Source organism: Sminthopsis crassicaudata, chromosome 2 (assembly GCF_048593235.1).
Source record: "Sminthopsis crassicaudata isolate SCR6 chromosome 2, ASM4859323v1, whole genome shotgun sequence".
NCBI classification, from domain to species: Eukaryota; Metazoa; Chordata; class Mammalia; order Dasyuromorphia; family Dasyuridae; genus Sminthopsis; species Sminthopsis crassicaudata.
Window position 1 is genome coordinate 540099686 of NC_133618.1, and position 19451 is coordinate 540119136.

At 43.4% G+C, this 19451-nt stretch overlaps 1 protein-coding gene across 7 annotated transcripts in view; it reads left to right on the forward strand.

The window, feature by feature from the left end:
• MEGF11 (multiple EGF like domains 11) overlaps positions 1 to 19451 on the forward strand; it is a 433182-nt gene that overhangs the window by 341634 nt on the left and 72097 nt on the right. For all 7 annotated transcript variants that reach the window (XM_074294763.1, XM_074294764.1, XM_074294766.1 and 4 more), the window contains exons 6-8: positions 8029 to 8275; positions 10302 to 10422; positions 17441 to 17577. In XM_074294763.1, coding sequence (XP_074150864.1) covers positions 8029 to 8275; positions 10302 to 10422; positions 17441 to 17577 — 505 coding nt within the window. The remainder of the gene's footprint in view (positions 1 to 8028; positions 8276 to 10301; positions 10423 to 17440; positions 17578 to 19451) is intronic.

Below are 19451 nucleotides of genomic sequence, written 5' to 3' on the forward strand. Positions count from 1 at the left end.
GCTCCCAATGTTCTTGTTAAAAAGGACAAAGATACTGACTTCTACAGTGACATATTAACTTGGTGACTTTTGGCCACAAGGAAGAGCAGTGGCTAGAATACTGGACTTGGTGTCAGGAAGGTGTGAGTTTGAAATCTGTTTCAGAATTTCAAGGTGTGTTACAAGAATCAAATGAGATAGTATATGTAAAGTGCTTTGCAAATCTTAGAACATTATATTATTTTATCATTATTTCCCCCCCAAGATTCAATTCATTTTGCAAAAGGGGAGAAATTGGGGGGGAATGGCAAAAAAAGGAGGAGACAGAAAGCTATGCTGGGTGACATTTAGGCAGGGCTCTCTGGGCTCTGGATCCTTGGACTGGTGTAAAGCAAAGGGACTCAACCAGAGAGAGCTAGCTTTTGCCTTTATTGGGGAAAGTCACTTGACAAATGGCCTCACTTACTTGGAAGTCATTTTATTTATCTGCTAAAATGGTTTAGAGCTAGTGTTGTTCCATCTCTGTCTCTGTACCAGCGGGTTTGCTAAATTTGGGTGAGATCTATTGACCTGGAGTAAGACTCATCCGTTTGGGTGAACAGATTTTTCAAGGATTGGAAGGAAGGGAGGGAGGAAAGAAAAGAGGAAGAGAGGGGTAGTGAATTCATTGGGGTGGGGGAGAGGAGGAGAGAATGTTATTGTTATAAGTGATTAAGGTCCTTGCTTTCCATCCACCTAGTTATCCCTGGGGAGAGGAAGAAGAGGAGAGGGAAGAACTTTCTCTTCCCCATTCTTGATTTTGTTCATTCTAGGAGGGAAGGTAATCAGTGGTATTCCTAGAAGCTATAAATCAAAATCCATGTTATGGAGCTTCTAGTCCCAACTCTATCCCCCTGTCTCTCTCTTTTTGTCCTTTACTTATGAAATGGGGAGGATGATTCTAGGTTTTCTCTCTTTTTGGACTATGGCACTCCTTTCCTCTCTCCCAGGGACACTGAGAGGATAAATTAAGAAATATGGTTGCATGTCACAAAGGGAAACTCCATGGTCTACTCTGGGGGCCTATGATTATTATCTTTCTAGATACTGGAAGCCTTTGGTCAGTTGGTAGGAAAGCACAAAGATTGCTTCTTGCTGCCATTTGCTTTGTTATGAGTGAGAAAAGACACATTAGCTGCTTCAGGTAGAACATCAAGAAGGTCTGAATCATTTCTGCATTTTCCCCAGAGCCTAACAGAGTCCCTTACACCTATAGGCACTCAGTAAATCAAATGAGACAATATATGTAAAGCCCTTTGCAAGCCTAAAAGTGAGACATAAATGATTTTTTTCCCAGTCATGTCTGAGGCTTGGTGACCCCAGCTGGGGTTTTCTTGGCAGAGATCCTGGAGCAATTTACCATTTCCTTCTCCATTTCATTTTACACATGAGGAAACTGAGGCAAACAGGGTTAAATGATCAGCCCAGGGTGATGCAACTAATAAATATCTGAAGCCAAGTTTGAATTCATGTAGATGTCTTGACTCCAGACCCAGTGCTCTGCACACTATGGCATCCTTAGCTGCCCTGTTATAAATAATAGCTATTTTTAAAAGGTTGATGGATAAATCAATGAAACAAAACATGTACAGGTATTAATAAATGCTTGCTTACAATGACTTCCAATATACACAGGATGGCATTGCAGAAAAAAATAACTTTCTGTGGAGCTGAGCTCTAATGGTGATGTTATTTGTTCTTTCTGTGTAAAAAAAAAATGTGGGATTGGCAGAGAACTTACAGATTATTTATTTAGGAAATCATAGACTTTGAGTTTAAAGTTCAAATTTCACCTCACACACTTACGAGCTGTGTGTAAGTCATTCAACTCACTCCCTGCCTCAGTTTCTTCATTTGTAAAACAGAAATAATAAAGTACCAACTCTCAGGGTTGTTGTAAGGCTCAGATGAGATTTGTGTAAGTAAACCAGAAAGTGCCATGTAAATGGACCAGAGTTCACCGGCTCTCCCCTTCCAGTTTCATGGATGAGGAAACAGGCTCTGCAAACTTAAGTTGCATTAAGCATCTGATGCTGATTTCAAACTCAGGTCTTCCTCACTCCAGGACAGAACTGGGTATGCTGCGCCACATCTCATATAAGGAAACAACAGGAACGCTAAGTGTCTGAGATGACACAAGTAAAAAAGGCAGAGCTGGTGTTTGAACTCAGGTGCTCTCATTCCAAATCTGATGTGCTTTTCACCATGTTAAGCTGTGCAACCTCAGACCACTTCCTCTACCTCTCTGATTCTCAATCTTTTCATCTATAAACAGAGGGAGTTAACCTAGATGACCTAATGTCCCTCCTTTCTCCAGATGTTGTGAATGTAAATAAAAATAATTCATATTTATGTAGATCTTTAAGATTTGCAAAATACTTTACAACATCTTGCTTGAACCTTACAACAATCTTGAGAGGATCTATTATTATTATTCTCTTTTTACAGATGAGAAAACTGAGGCACAAAATGGGTAAGAGGCTGAGGCAGGATCTGAACTTGGGCCTTCCTGACGCCAGGTCTGCTGCCCCACTTAACCCCCTCTGTGAGGATAATTCATCTGTAGATTGCCTTACCCATTCCTTGGGTGATTCTCTGCACCAGGTTCATTATGCCCAAGGGCAGCTGGATGGTGTAGAGCAAGGTTTCTTAAACTTTTTCTACCCCTTCTCACCTGAGAAATTCTTACATTGACTATAGGTATATAGATATATAAAAGAAGCGTACAAATCAAACATTGCCCGATAGTAAATCATAATTTCACGTTCTTTACATTCAGTTACAAGACCCCATTTGGGGGCACAACTCACAGCTTAAAAAGCTTTGGTGTGTTGGATAGAATGCCAGGCCTGGAATCAGGAGGGCTTGAGTTCACATGTGGCCTCAGACACTTACTAGCTGTGTGACCCTGAATAAGTCACTGAACCCTGTCTGCCTCAATTTCCCCATCTATCAAATAAGCTGGAGAAGGGAATGGCAGACCATTCCAGTATCTCAGTCAGAAAAAAACTACAAATGAGATCCCAAAGAGTCGGAGTGACTGAAATGACTAAACAACAGTGCACCCAGCATTCTCCCCGGGTACCCCGTCATCATCCAGTTGTTGCTCTGAGAATGGAATTTCATTTGAATGTCAGCCACAGTGAAGCATAAGTAGGAAGAGAAAGACTATGAGAAAAAAAGAGAAAAAGAAAAATCGTATAATATAGCCCCAAACCAAGTGGTAATAATTTGGATATTACCAGCAAAAGTGCTTTATAAGGTGTAACGGGTTCTACAGAGGCAAGGTTATGGCTGTATTAGGATAATTGTGATAATGGCTGTTTCTATTTTTCCCAACAATTGGATAATGTGGATGGTATTTTATCTTCTTTTATCCACCATCATCAGAGAACTAGCTGTTATCATTGAATGTTCCACATAACTGAAGCATGTCCCATTGAGCCCCAGCTTTCTCGCAGTCTCATTTTAACCATGTTGGGAGGAAAACTCTTTTTTTAAAATGTGTGACACACTCCTCTGCTTTCCTGGACCTAGAGGGCTGACATTTGGGCTGACTGTGGTCCTGATGGCTGCGGGCCATCGCTGTGAGCATCACTTATCACGCTGCATCTAACACGGTGATACCCTCTTGCCCTAACATTAGGGAGTCCCGAGACCCTGCTCACTGTCTTTGTGGAGTGTTCTCAGGTCATCTCATTCCTCAATGTCAAGCTGTTGGCTCTCGTTTCCCTCACTGCAGCACTCCTGGCCCTATCGGCCATCTCTCTCTTTAGTCTTCTGTGTGCTACGGCATCAGATTAAACAAACTCATCTGAAATAGAATTAATATAAGGGTCAGAAGGGGTAGCAAGCTCTCTGTAAGTAAAGCCTGAACTTCACGTTTTGTGGAACATATTTTGGGCTGCTTTAAGGGCTTTTTTTGGTTGCTGGAGTTTTCTTGCTGGTGCTCTGGATAGGTAGGACAAATAATCTCCGGATCACAGAAACCCCATGGTACCCTGGCTGCTCAGTCAAGGACATGACTATTATTTTCATTACCTGTGTGACTTTGGAGCAAATGACTTGACCTCTCTGAGCCTTAGTTTACTCTTTTGTAAAACTGAGGGCAGCTAGGAGGCCCAGTGCTGAGCCTGAAGTCAGAAGACTCATCTTCCTGAGTTCACAACTCTGGGCAAGTCACTTAACCCTGTTTATTTCAGTTTCTTCATCTGTCAAATGATCTGAAGAAGGAAATGGCCAACCTCTCTAAGTATCTTTGCTAAGAAAGCCCCAAATTGGTCAGTCACAACTGAACAAGAATGAAGGGGCCAGACTAGAGCAAGGATTCACAAGCTTTCTTATATGTTGGATCACTTTGACAGGCTGGGGAAGCCTATGGATCCATTCTCAAAATAATATTTTAAATGCATAAAATAAAACACATGGGATTACAAAGAAAAGTCATCATATTAAAATACAGTTTTTGAAATATTTTTTAAAAACAAGCTCACTCCTCCTTGGTAAAAATCTTTGGAATGTGTTATCTCTAAGATTGTTTCTGGCCCAAAGGCTATGAATTGTGATTGAGTAACCTAGGTTCAAATCTCAGATTTTCCACTTATTACCTAGTAGAATCTTGGCAAGTCCCTCTCCAGGCTTGTTTTCTCCCTCTAAAATGGAAGATTTGGACTACATGAGGTCTTTTCTAGCTCTCAATCTGTGAATAATTCACATTTCCATAGTGCTTTCCTTGCAATAAACCTAAAGTAAGTTATACAAACATAATAATTCTCATTTTCCAACTGATAAAACTAAGGATCTGACAGTTTTTGTAATTTGCCAACATCACAAAGTGTCAGAACCAAGACAGAAATCCCAGTTTCTTACATTCAAGGGCAATGCTCTTCCCATAATATGCTGACTTTAGACTTTATATGAATGCTTTGGAACATTAGGTTGGTTCTGCTCTTTCATTCTTATATGAGGAAACTGAGGTCCTCTTGTTCTGGGTCTTAGAGCTAGTTAAAGTGGCCAGCAGGAAGCAGAGATGCCAGCTACCTTCACCCCCATCTCTTTCTCAGTACTTTGCTGCTGACACAGCTACCTCATGGTTACTTAACACATGTGCCTTGGGATTCTGTCTCCCATGGTCCCTTTACTCTCCAGGTTTCCTTGGAGTCACCCACCAGTAAACAGCCCTGCTGCATCCCTGAATATAGGAGGGAGCTACAGAGACACTGGGACCTTGGGACCTGTTTAGCTGAAGGATCAGTTGAAGTAATCAGAAAAAAAAAAAAAAAAAAGTTTAGTTCAAAGAAGAAAAGAATATAAGGGCAGGTGGGGCTTGTGACAGCAACTTTAAAGCAAGAATTATTAACCTGTTTTGCATTGTGGATCACTTTGACATTATGATGAAGATTGCTGACCCCTTCTTGGAACAGCATTTTTTAAAATGTATAAAATAAAATACATCGGATTGCAAAGAAAAGTCATTCTATCAAAACATAGTTCTCAAAATATTTTTAAAACCCAAGTTCATGGGTCCCAGGTTAAGAAGCATGCCCTGCCTAAAAGTATTTAAAGCACTTGTTCAGAACTAAAAACAATAGCACCTCCCTCCCAGAGTTGTTATGAGCACAGAAAGAGATAACAGTTATCAATCACTTTGCCAGCCTTTGACCCCTCGTGAACCTCAGTTTCCCTGGATGTGACATGAGGAGCTTGGGCTAGATAATCATGAAGGTCTGTTCCAGCAACAAAGGCTCCTTTTCTGGCCACCCGATGATGAGAAAGGATCCCAGGAACTCACCTTTTATGACTTAAACATTCCATTTCCCTCTCCGAGCCCCTCCCCCTCCGGAGCTGGAGAGCAGATGGTCCTTTCTGAAAGAGTTGTCTCTGCTTCTTTGTTAAATTGTGCATCCAATATGAAAGCAGTTTGACAAGTTAAAAAACATTTTGCAAATGTGAAGTACAGCACTTTTGTTGGAAATCTCTCTCTCAGCGCCCAGGAAGCGTTTCCCACTTTTCTCTGCGTGATATTCACAAGGTATGGAGAGTCAAGGAGAAGCAGAGCTGGGGATATTAGGAAATTCAGATTCCCCCAGTTTCCTTACTTGACTCAATTCTAATGATTTCCTTTTTCACCTTATTTCAGCCCCTCAGTGGCCAGCCATTAAACCTCCATGTTTCCCAGAATTTTACCCCCCACACTTACTTCTAACTTCCTATACTATTAGGTTGTGCGCTTATACTCCCCCCCCTCCACCTCATTTCACAGCACAGCAGGATTTATCCTAGGGATGCTTGCATCTGGTTGTTTTGCTTCTGCTCAAAGCCATCTAGTGATTCCCAAACACTGTACAATTCAGGGGCTGGCACAATCTGGCCTTCCGTTACACTTCCAGCTTGATCTCCGAGTACTTCCCTCCATGTGCACTCTGCTGGAGGCTCTTCATCTAAGTGTGTCCTGGATCCCTTGGACAAGTAGTCTGATGAATCATGGGCCCCTTCTCAGAATAATGTCTTAAAATACATAAAATAAGACCCATGGATTGTAAAGGAAACCAAGTTTAGTGAAAATGTAGGTGCTGTTTTTTCCCCATCCAAGTTCTCAGACCCTCTGAAAACTATCCATGTATCTCAAGTGAAGAACTCCTGCTCTAGCCAAACTATGTAATACTGCTGTCATCAGCTTTCATACAAACTTGTGTTCTCTCACCTTCATGCCTTTGCTGCACATATCTTGAATGCCTTCCATCAGTGATTCCATCACTGAATCCCTGACTGTCCTTTAAAACCTACCATGTAATTGGGGGAGAGGGGAGATATTATTTTAAAAAATAGATCCCACCCTGAATGTCAGCTCCTTTAAGAAGCCTTCCCTGATAGCCAGTTAGTGATAACCTTTTCCTCTTTGACCCTCATGCTTCTTTTAATGCTCTGTCATTTCTGCATTATGACTATGGATGTGTCATATTCCCCCATTTGATCATAAAGCTCAAAGAGCAAGGGACCTATCTCTTCTAGACTTCTATCCCCTTCCCTCTGTCCCCGGCTTCCTGCACAGCTCTTTGTGCACAGTAGGAGTGCAGTTAATGTTTGCTGGGCTGCATTGGGCTGATGGAGGAGTTCCTTAGAGCTCAGGTGACTCTTCTGGGACTCTGAGCATCCAAGGCTGTCACCGGACAAGTTGTTCTAGGATTTGAGTTGTAATGGGGCTGCTTGGAAGTGATTTGGAGGCACGTTGCATGATAATCCAAGATTTCCCACATGATCTTGTATTTCTTTGAGAGGCACGGTGCCCAGTGTGAGGGACGTGATAATCCTGCTGGACTCTGCCTTTGTGAGACTCTCTGGAGCGCTGTGTTCAGCTCCGAGGACTTTCACCCTGAGGAACCTGTCCAGCGGGAGTTAATTACGAAAGTCCCTTCTGGCACAGACTGAAAAAGGAAGAAGGAAAATAGAGACAGAGAAAAACAGATTCATGGGAAGGTAGAGGTGGGAACAGAAAGAGACCAAACTTCCAAGACAAGAACACAGGCGCCTAGATAAAGACCCAGGAGGGACCTCGGAGGCTATTTAGCTCAGGCTCTTAGGCCTCTTTAAAAATGAAGAAACTGAGGGCCGCCGAGGTACAATGGCAGCCCAAAGTCACAGAAACGTTCTGGATTTGGAATCAGAGATTCCTTTATTTTGGATCCCGGCCCTACTATTTACCGATCATAAGGCACTTCCCCATTTAAGGGGATTGGACTAGATGATTTATAAAGCCTCTTCTAGATGTAACTCTATGACCTCTGCATTCCTGCTAACTTTAGACCCATGCCTCAGTGATCCAAGAAATAGGAGGAGACAGAGGAAAGCAGAGAAAAAGAGGGGTAGGAGACAGAAAGAGATTAAGCCGGAGAGACAAGCGGGGACCCAGACCAAGATTGAGGGAGAGAAACAGACAGAGAGGAATGAGCCAATATATTCTCCAGACAGGGCCTCAGCAGGCTCCCCTAACTCTCTGTGTTTCTGTTTCAGGCTGTGACAGTGACCACTGGGGTCCCCACTGCAGCAATCGCTGCCAGTGCCAGAATGGTGCCTTGTGCAATCCCATCACGGGGGCCTGTGTGTGTGCCGACGGCTACCGGGGCTGGCGCTGCGAGGACTTCTGCGAGCCGGGGACCCACGGCAAGGGCTGCCAGCTGCCCTGTCAGTGCCACAACGGGGCCACCTGTGACCCTCGGACCGGAGAATGCCATTGCGCCCCAGGATACACTGGCGTCTAGTGAGTGCCAGGGAGCGGGAGTGAATTACCAAATAGCAAGCTTTCACTAAACACTTAATGTGTGCCAAATACTGTGACACACAAAGGAAAAGGCAAAAACTGGACCCAGGCCAAGGAAGTTCCTGGTCTAATTTGGAGGGCAAGGCCCAACTGCAGATCACAGGGGAAGGTCCTACGGATTCAGGTTCAGAGATGGCAAAGCTTAGGAAGCAAGACCAAGGCTCTGCTTGTTCTGTGCCCTAAGCATCCTTCCACTGCGGGGTCTGAACAAACATGGGCAGCGGGGCTGCAGGTGCCTCAGTCCTAGACTACGGTACCCTTGGTCCTTCTCAGAAAAAATGGAAAACAACAGCAGTGGACAGCTGCTCCCCAGAGAGCTGCACGGCTATTATGCAAAGTCTGAAAGCACAAGAACCTCTCAGGTCTTCCCAGCTTTGGATCCCCTCTCTAGGATATAATACATAAATAGGCAATGAGAATTTGAAGAGGAGGGGAAGATCAGGAACTGAGGAAGTCAAGAAAAGCTTCCTCTGGAGAATAACATGAACTGAGCCCAAAAGAAAACTATCTATTTGTTCTGACTTGATCTTGAACTCCCATATAACTTTGGCCTTGGCTGTAAGTCTCTGCTGGGGGGAGGGAGGTGTTAGTGACTATAGGCAAGGCTCAAGTACCCCAGAGAAATCTGGGGGTAAACATGGAGGCAAACAGTGTTTTTGCTTGTCTCAGTTGCCCTTGCACCACTTCCAAACCAGCCTCTGAGAGGCTTCTGCCTGTCTCAGCTGTGAACCCCCAATACCGAGGTCTGTTCACTTTGGGATCCCTACAAAAAAAGCAGAGCTCCTGGTCAGCCCTATAACTGGCTCATAATCTTGGGTTCCAGTGGTCAGAGCTCCTCTTGGCCCATCCTGCCCCATATGTACCAAAGTGTCCGATGAGCTATCACCTAGTGCACAGAAGGCATGAGAGAAATACTAGAAAAATGACCCTTCTCTGGGTAAATTCCTTCTAATCTTGATTGCATTGGTTTTGTTTGTGCAAAAACTTTTAATTTAATGTAATCAAAATTCTTCGTTTTGCATTTCATAATATTCCTTATTTCTTATTTGGTTATAAATTCCTCCCTTCTCCAAATATCTGACAGGTAAACTATCTCTTGCTCTTCTGATTTGCTTGTGGTATCACCCTTTATCTTTATCTTGCTATAGGATGTGAAATATTGGTCTGTGCCTAGTTTCTGCTATACCAAATTTCCAACAATTTCTGTTAAATAGTGAGTTCTTATCCCAGAAGGTGAAGAGTCAGACTGCATTTAAATCCTATTCCTATAAACAGCTCCTCAAAGGCTCAGATGCCAGAGAGACAATGAAACACAGAAGAAAAAAACTCTGGAATCTGGTCCAAACTGTCATAATTCCAGACATGTCACATTCCTATCTTTTAAGCAGTCTCTTTTTTTCTCTTTTAATCATATTTCCATCTTTGTCATATTTTGCAAGAAAAATCAGACCCAAAGGGAAAAAGCATGAGAAAGACAGAAACAAAAAAAATGAAAATATTACGCTTCAATCCACATTCACTCTCCTTAGTTGTTTGTCTCTCTGAATGTGATTGGCATTAAGATGGAACATTTCCTGGGCCAGCATTCTTTTCTCCTGGTTTCCTTTCCCAGTTGTTACTGGTAGTGATCATGTTCTTCTTCCTCAGCCACCCACACTTCATCTTAGCCCAGATGCTCTCATTTACCCATTGGCAATAGCAGATTCCCCACACTATTCCAGGGATATGGGCCCCCTGCTTTCTTTCCTCCAACTATTTTAATAGGCAAGAGGTTATCTTCATTTTATAGAGGAAGTAACTGAAGCTGGGAGAATTTCCCAAGATGGTACATTGAACAGAGCCAAGCAATCTGGGGCATCGTGCCTCCTCACTCTGCTTCTGCACCTGTCCCATCCCCTGATGCTGAGTGCAGGAGTGGGACTGCCCTTCTTTTCACCCACAATTAATGATGCTATTTTCCTTTTAGCTGTGAGGAGCAGTGCCCACCTGGGAGCCATGGGGCACATTGCGACCTCCGCTGTCCCTGCCAGAATGGGGGTACCTGCCATCACATCACAGGGGAGTGTGCTTGCCCCCCTGGCTGGACGGTAAGTGGGGTCTCATCTCTAGTGGGTCGGGATTAGGGGGAAGGGGACAAAAGGGCAGGAAAACATGGGTTTGGAGAATTTACTGCTCCTCTCCCCCTTCTCATTCAAATCACAAAGTCTACTGAACACTATGTGGGAAGCTAGGGCGGAAAGAGTGACAATCCTACTTTGAGGTCCCCTCCCTCTGTGGTTCACAACCATTGTGAGTTCTGCATTAAACTTAATATGGTGATGAGATCACCAGTGAGAAGTGCTAGATAGTTGAAATGTACAATCTCAAAATCTCATTGTTAATGCTTTTCAGTTTCCGACAACATCTCCTACCTAGCAGAGCTTGCTTCAAATAAATGTCGTCCAAAAAAACCCAACAAAACCAAATTAACACATTTATATGTCACACATGCATGTTATGTTCCATGCCTGTAGTTCACTATCTTTCTCTTGAGAAGGAAGCACACTGCACCATTAGTACTTGATGTTGGGCCCAAACATCCTTTCAGCCAAGAGTTTTCACCTATTCCAGGTATTCCTAAAACTTTCACTGAGATGGTTCAGAAGTAGCCTCCAGGAATGACTGACTTCTCTGTCCTCTCTTTCCATTACCCCTGTTTTTGAGGGAGACCTCCTTCATCTACCTCCTTAGTACAACTCCTTTGCTGGAGAGACTAAATAGTTCCCAGAACACAAACCTTCAGGCTGAAAGAAGTAGGTGAGGGGTTGGGACTGCAGCTAGCTGAGAAGAAGCAGTACATTTTTGGAGGCTGTGAATACAAAGGGGGGGCAATTTTAGGAAGAGGGAGTTGAAGGAGCCTTATTAATTAAGGAGAAGGCTGGGACTGCAGGTGGGAGAGAGATTGTTGAAATAAGTTCCTGCTCCATGTCCCCTAGCCGGGTCACCTAGGAACCTTAGGGGAAAATCTTGAGACTAAATCATCTTTTTGCAAGAATTTGGCCCCCAGAGGCCAAGCCAAATGTATTTGAGCCAAGCAAGCAGATGGACAAGCTGAAATGAGGTAGGGGAGGGACGACGGGAGGGTCAGGGACAGAGACAGAGACAGAGGGACACAAGGGCTTTGTGAACAGAGAGTGAGTTTCAGTGCTGCCCTCTAGCATTAATGAAAGCAGTGCTGGATCCTCAGAGCAGGAGAAGGGAGAAAGAGTAAGTCAGAACGTGCAGGAAAGTGTGGAATGGAGAAAGAACAGGCGGGGAGGGTAATTTTTCCCCACCCCTTTGACACACCGAAGGATTTATTCCAGGCGATAGAAGCTTGTGTCAATGAGGAGTCTTTGAATTTGAGGACTTTATGTTTTTAATTTTATTGTAGACAATTGGATTTCTATTTTTGACACGAGGCATTTTACTTGCAGATTTGTATGAATTATTAATACCCCACACACAGGCACAAACAGTCACAAAATAATGAATCCAAAGCTAAGAGATGGAGCTTCTCCCAAGAAAAGGGAGATGGTTTGGGAAAGGCAGGGAATATCAGAGAAGGTCCATTGCTTCCTTCCCTAGCTAAGGTGGTCATGATCCTGGCCAGAATCAGAAAAAGAAAGTCCTGATTCTGAGGCTCTCCTTTAAAGGACTGGGAGACTGTGGCCACAAGGGAGTGAGCCTTTTGCTGGGGGCTTCAGGTTGGCTCTTCTCTGCATCCCTCAACCCTGGCCCTGGGCAGATGGTCCAGGGTTCAAGCCCTCTGCTTAGAAAGTGGGCCAACAGGAAAAGTCACTCCTGACCATGCTCCCCATGGTGTTGGTCTGGTTTCCATAATCCTAGAAGGTGTCCCTCCCAGATAGAGCTCTGGCAAAAATCCAGGGCTCTTTTTTTTTTCCTTATTTGGGAATCTTTGCAAAGAAATTCAAAGGAGAGAGGACAGAGGAAGTGTGGGGGGAAGTGATTTCATAGCACAGTAATCAGAACCAAAGCCCAAATGAATGGAAGTCCCTAGTCACCCAAATCAGACAGTCAGGTACTAAAAGAGCACCCCACCTTCCACCCTTCTCTGTGTACTGAGCCCCAATCTAGGCACTGTAAAGGAATATGAACAGAAAAGAAAGCAGCCCCAGTTTCTGGGGAAACAGCCCAACTTACAAATTACCAACTAAATGAAAGTATGTAATTAGAGAAGAGGAAGAAGAATAGAGAAGCAAAGTGTAAGGGTCAATTAAAGATTTTTTTTTTTAAGGAATGAAATTTAAGCCAGGTTTTGAAGGAGGTAGGAGAAAGATTGAATGCCAAGTTGGGTGATTGCCCTTCTGGTGAATGGGTGGATGGATTTTTTTTAAATTTTAATAGTTTTTATTTACCAGATATATGCATGGGTAATTTTACAACATTGACAATTGCCAAACCTTTTGTCCTAATGTTTCCCCTCCTCCCCCCCAGATGGCAGGTTGAGCAATACATGTTAAATATGTTAAAGTATGAATTAAATACTATATATATATATGTATATACATATACATATATATATATATATATACACATACACACACATGTCCAAACAGTTGTTTTGATGTACAAAAAGAATCGGACTTTAAAATAGTGTACATTTAGTTTGTGAAGGAAATCAAAAATGCAGGCGGACAAAAATAGAGAGATTGGGAATTCTATGTAGTGGTTCATAGTCATCTGACAGAGTTCTTTTGCTGGGTGTAGCTGGTTCAGTTCATTACTGCTCAATTGGAACTGATTTGATTCATCTCATTGTTGAAAATGGCCAACATCCATTAGAACTGATCATCATATGGTATTGTTGTTGAAGTATACAATGATCTCCTGATCCTGCTCATTTCACTCAGCATCAGTTCATGTAAGTCTCTCCAGGCCTTTCTGAAATCCTCCTGCTGGTCATTTCTTACAGAACAATAATATTCCATAACATTCATATACCATAATTTATTCAGCCATTCTCCAATTGATGGGCATCCACTCAGTTTCCAGTTTCTGGCCACCACAGAGAGGGCTCCCACAAATATTCTTGCATATACAGGTCCCTTTCCCTTCTTTAAGATCTCTTTGGGATATAAGCCCAGTAGTAACATAGCTGGTTCAAAGGGTATGCACAGTTTAATAACTTTTTGAGCATAATTCCAAATTGCTCTCCAGAATGGCTGGATGTGTGGATGAATTTTTGAAAAGGATTTTGCAAAGCACCGAAAATACAAATGGAAATGGTGAAACAGCCCTTACTCTCCAGGATAGCCCCATTGGCTTCTCTTTGCCTATTGGATTCTCATAGCCAAGATGACATAATAGGTAAATAAAGGAGTACTGGGCAGACAAGGTACTGGGCAGTATTTTACCAAAATCATTTTTTTTTACATGAAGCTCTCACTGGGCCAATCCCCTGTTTACTCAACTCCAGTGACTCTTCATTTTTTAAAGCCCTTCTTCCCTGGCCCCAAGCTCTCTTTTCAGCTTTCCTGGACATTATAATGCCAGATTATGCCCTGGATCTGACCAAACTGGCTTTATCTTTGTTCCTCACACACAATGTCCCATCTCCTCTGTCATACCCTTGTGCTGGTCATCTCTCATGCTTAGAATACAGTCTTTTTCACCAATTTGAGGTGAGCAATTGCACACCTGCAGCACAAACCCACCTTCGACATGAAATCTGTCCTAATCTCTCAGCTGTGAGTGCCTTCTTGCCCCAAATTACCTTTTACTTACTTTGTATTTATTTTTATAGATTCATTTTACATTCATACATGTACTATCATCTCCCCATTAGAATGGAAACTCCTTAAGAGCAGATCTTGTTTCATTCATTGTGTTAATGTTTTTAGCATTTAGCACAGGGTCTAGGTCCTTTTCCTGGTCCCTGGTTTCCTCATCTGTAAAGGGAGTTGGGTGGATTGTAAGGTAATCTGTAAGGTTTCTTAGGTTGCCCTTAACAGTTTGTCTGAGAATCCATTAGTTCTCTGATCCTGGAAGTTTTCAAGTAGGTGCTTGGTGTCAACTTAGGTGGCAGAGTGGAGAGAGTACTCGATCTTTTGTTGGGCAGCCTCAGACAGCTGAGTGACCCCAGGCAAGTCACTTAACCCTGTCTGCCTCAGTTTTTCCAGCTGTAAAATAAGCTAGAGAAGGAAATGGCAAACTGCTTTAGTATTTTTGCCAAGAAAACCCCAAATAGGGTCACAAAGAGTCACAAAGCAAGTGGAAACAACTAAACAATAAGAAGGTACTTAATAAATGTTTATTGATTGGTTTAGGGATGTCAGTGAAAGTGAGAAGAATCATAGTTTAATTGATTAACACAACTCTCCAGAAATGGTAATATAATTTTGATTATGGTTCCAAGAGTTAGAGAGGGAAAACTAGGGAGAGAGGGGAGAGCAAAGGAGGAGAGAGGTAGTGCTTTTTTTCTTCTCTTTCTGAGGCATTTAGAAGGTTAAGTGGCATCAGCTGTCCCAGATGGACTTTGGAGAAGGCAGCTGCCCTCTACTCTCTCCTGGTATGTCCAGGATGGCATTTTAGACTGACAAGGATTGTGTGCAGGCTCTGCTCCCAACAAAGCAGATTCCTTCTTTCCCCAAACAGAGAAAGAAAAGTTAAAGGATGAAGGTGGGCTTCTTCTATAGCAGAGGGTAGTATGATAAGAGCCTTACAGGTATATAGAGAAAAGCACTGGACTTGAAGTAAGATTTTGGAGTTCAAGTCTTACTTTGCCTAAGACCCAGTTTCTTCTTCTGTAAAATGGGTCTCCTAGGATGAGGGAGAATTGGATTGGATCTGTGGTGTTATACTCACACACAAAAAGATCCCATCTTGTCTACACATTGATTTAAAAAACCACAAGCTAATATAATAATAGGATGTATTATATTTTCATTTGATTTATTACACATTTTCCTATTATGTCTTCATCTCTTTTGGGAGCACTAGGGAAGCTTTGTGAGCAGTGGGTTTAACACTTCTGAACTGAATGATCACTAAAGTCCCTTCTAGTTCTAAATCTAGTATCTCTAAGCCTGAGTTTCATGATATGTAAAATTGGAGAAAATAATTTCTAACCTTGTTTTCACAGAGAATAAAATAAATATATCCTATTAAGTTCCACGTATATTGATACAAGTTTTAAAAAATCAACTGTATAATTACAATAGTGGAGAAAGTATGTCAGGATGAAATTTCATAACAATCACTGTCTTTTATAGAATGCTTTAACATTTGTGAAGCATTTTGCATACATTATTTCATTTGATCCTTACAACCACTATGGGAGGTCAACACTGTCATAATTCCCATTTTACTGTTGAGGAAACTGAGGCGGGAGAAGCTGAGTGACTTTCCCTGATCACACAGAGCTGGTAAAATGCCTGAGCCTAGTTATGAAGACTTCCTGACTGAGTCTAGCTCTATCCACTGACCCAATAAGTGGGGTTCAGAAGAAACATATCTAGTGGTTTTAGCAGATGTAAGTCAATAGTGTGTCCCAAGAGCCCAAAACTCCAATTTGCTCTTTGTAACTGAGTCATAGTCAGTCTCCTCTGACTCTGTGGGACCCCATTTGGGATTTTCTTGGCAGAGACACTGGACTGGTTGGTATTATTGTCTTCTCTGGCTCTTTTGACAGTTGAGGAAACTGAGGCAGGCAGAGTCACCTAGCTTATCAGTGACCGAGGCTGGACTGAACTCCTGAAGACGAGTCTTGCTGACTCTGGGCCGGCGCTCCGGGCACAATGGTGCAGACTAGCTGCCCTCCTTTACTCTTAGGCTGCACCAATGGAAGGGCAGTCTCCAGGACAGGAATGGGCGGGCTTCCTTTCTCTAATCAGATAACATCCAGAATATTAGGTTCAGACCTGAGCCACGCTTCTGGAGGACACTGATCAGTCGGACAGGGACCAGGGTAACAAGGGAACCAGAGGATGCTCCCTGTGCGATTCCTCAAAGGAACTGGGGCTGTTGAGCCAAGAGATGAGCAGGCATAGGGGCAGCTTCCAAGTATTCCGAGGACCATTGGGATGCAGACAGTGGTCCTTTCCAGCTGTTAGAGCCTGTAATTCCGGGCCCATCAGGCGGCTCTCCTCGCTGTTCTGGGCTCCCCACCTTTCTTTTCCCTCTTCCCTCTTCCTGTCTTCCCTGCACTGAACCACACGCTTCTCTGACTACTCAAGTTCATGGTGATGGATCCCATCTTCAGAGCGCTCCTCCTAAAGCACTCACTGCATGGACCACAAAGTTTGGAATGTGATAATGTACCATTTGCCTCATTCTCTAGTGACTAAATGTTCTGTTTCCTCCTGCTCAGAAGTCCTTGAAGACAAGATCCACATCTTTATCTTCCCTTATCTGTATCTTTCATAGCACTGAGCACAGGGCCAAACACATAAAAGACATTTTATAATGATTACAGTAAAAACCAAGGCTGATGGTTCCACGTGCCATAGCCAAGGATCCCAGCTTGAGTGGGATCCTGGAGCTGATTGGCCTGGAGCAGCAACCTAAATCAGATTTGTATGGAAAGTTTGATTTGCATGAGGGATGGGATTAATAATTCCTACAAATCTAAACTAAAATCAATCCTCAAAGAAAATTTATACAATAGAATATGACAAAGTAAACAAGACACATTAAATATACTAGCTGGTGACCAAATAAAAACTATTATGCTAGGTCCTTCCAGCGTTAGCCCTTCTCATTTGTTAACTTAAGAGTCTACATGAATAATACAAGCTTTAACAGTCATCTGTAGTTTGAGTCCTTAATCTGAGATCTGTAATTTTAAATATATACATATAGACAAATGCATTTCATTGTAATTAATTTCCTTCATAACCCTACATATTTTATTTTATGCATTTAAAAACAAAAGGTCCACAGTATCCCCAGATTTTCGGAGGAGTCAGTGAGAAAGGGTTAAGCGCCCCTCATCTAGCTGGAGCCTCAGGTCCATCTGCACCATGTATGCACATAGTTATAGTTCTGAATCCAAGGGACTGTTTGTTTTTGGCATAATGGCTGCTTTGGTCAACACGGGGCCAACCTCGGTCTCCTCTGTTTCAGGGAGTGGTGTGTGCCCAGCCCTGCCCACCAGGGACATTCGGCATCAACTGCAGCCAGAGCTGTCCGTGCCATCATGGAGGGCAATGTGACCACGTGACCGGGAGGTGCCAGTGTGCAGCTGGCTACATGGGGGATAGGTAAGGAGTCATCTCCATGCCCAGGGGACACCTATGGTCCTCATTGTTGATAATTCCATCACTCATAATGGCTCTGAAATAAGGATCATGATTTTTGTCGGCCCTTCCTGGGCTGCTCAGAAGCATGGTAAGTTTGCCTCCCAAATGGGCTACCCTTTGGCCTACAGAGGGTTTCCCAACCTAGATAGTAATAATTATTATGTGATAATTATATAATTCCAAGATTGATTCTCCAGGGGAGGAAGGAGAGTCAACTATCCAATGTAGTTACTTGAGTTAATGGAGATTGACCCCCAAGCTGGTAATCCAGAAGTCCTGTCTGGTTAGCTTTAGCTTTTTTTTGTTCATGTAGCTGTGACATGAGAGAGAGGCAGGGAGGCATGGCGGATAGTGCTTACCTCAGAGTCAGGAAATCTGCATCCAAGTAAGGCCTGCCGCTGAAGTGCTCCCTAAATGTCTCCCATTTTTTATCTTGCCTTTCCCTGCAATCTTAAGATCATTTGGGAACAACCACGTTGTTGCTTTTGGAGCCCGTGCTCATGTGCACGGCATTTCCTTGCATCTGGCCTGCAGAAAAGCCTCATCACAGGTGTACTTACTTGATAAGCAAGCCGAAGGCCCACACTCAAATTCTAGCTCTGTTATCTTCTTACCTGTGTGTTCTGGACAAATCACTTAACTGCTGTAACTGAGGTGTTTGATCCGGATGGGCTCTCAAGTGTTCCAGCTCTGTGACCTGAGACTTTAGTTAGGTTCTCAACCCCTCCAAGGAGCATGAGCCACTAAACCCCGAGCAGCGCAGGAAATCAAGGTAGCAGGAACCTGTGAGAGCGGGAGGTTTGTTCTGGTCCCGAACACGAATGGGATAACTGCCTCCTTCTCGTCCAGAGAAACAGCCAGCCCGCTTTCCCACTGGCCTCGCATCTATGTTTCCCAGCCCGGAAGGATGTCAGCTCTTGTGTCTTTTCCCACTCCACCAACCAAGGGGCAGAGCGTCCAGTACCGAAGCAGGCCCAGAGGGAAAAGGCGAAAGTCAGCCTGACTTTCAGACGTCGGACAGCTCCCACCTCCAAGCTCCAGTGAGGAATTCCGGGGGAAGGGCCTGCAGCAAACCTAAGCGCCCTTTGGAAAGCCCCATGGCTCGATCTGCTCAAGCAGAAAATGGGAAGGCCTGGTGATATTTGGCTTGTGCATCTACACGGGCCACCTCGTGTTTAATATTTTGTGAAATTGCCTCCATCCATTTTGCCAGTGACAGCCACATTAACCCAGCCCAAATCATCGCCGAGCATATTAAAGTTCAGCGGGTGTAATAATGCGGCCTCCCCAGATAGGCAGGAACAAATGTAAATTAAACAAGAAACATAACTAGGGCTTTGCAGCTCATTTTGTGATTTAATTGAGCAATGTATCTGGTTGTTAATGGCATTATTGGACACATTAGATTGATATGTTGCAAAGGAAGGATGTTTAAGTAGAGAACTAATTCCTGCTGTGATTATCCTTATGTTCTAGGGGCCCCGTTATTAGCATGCTTTGTGTAAAATTCATTAGCAGGAGCTGCTTGATCTCTAAATAAATAAGTTGTTTAAATTGTTAGCAGGAAAAAGGCTAATTATGCAAATGGATTAGGTCGTCAATATTTCATTTCCAGATGCTTTTCTTCATGCTATACGATGCTTCATCATCCCTATAAATATAGCAAGAGGTAAAGTGTCTTATTGAGGAGGCAAGAGTCTCCGAGATCACCGGCCTCTCCTGCTGGTGAGGAAGGGGCACAGCAGCAGCGTGGAGAGAGATTGGAAGCCTGGGTGCAGATTCGGCCTTCACAGCTGGGTGACCCTGGCCAACGTGACCAAACTCGGAGTTTCTCC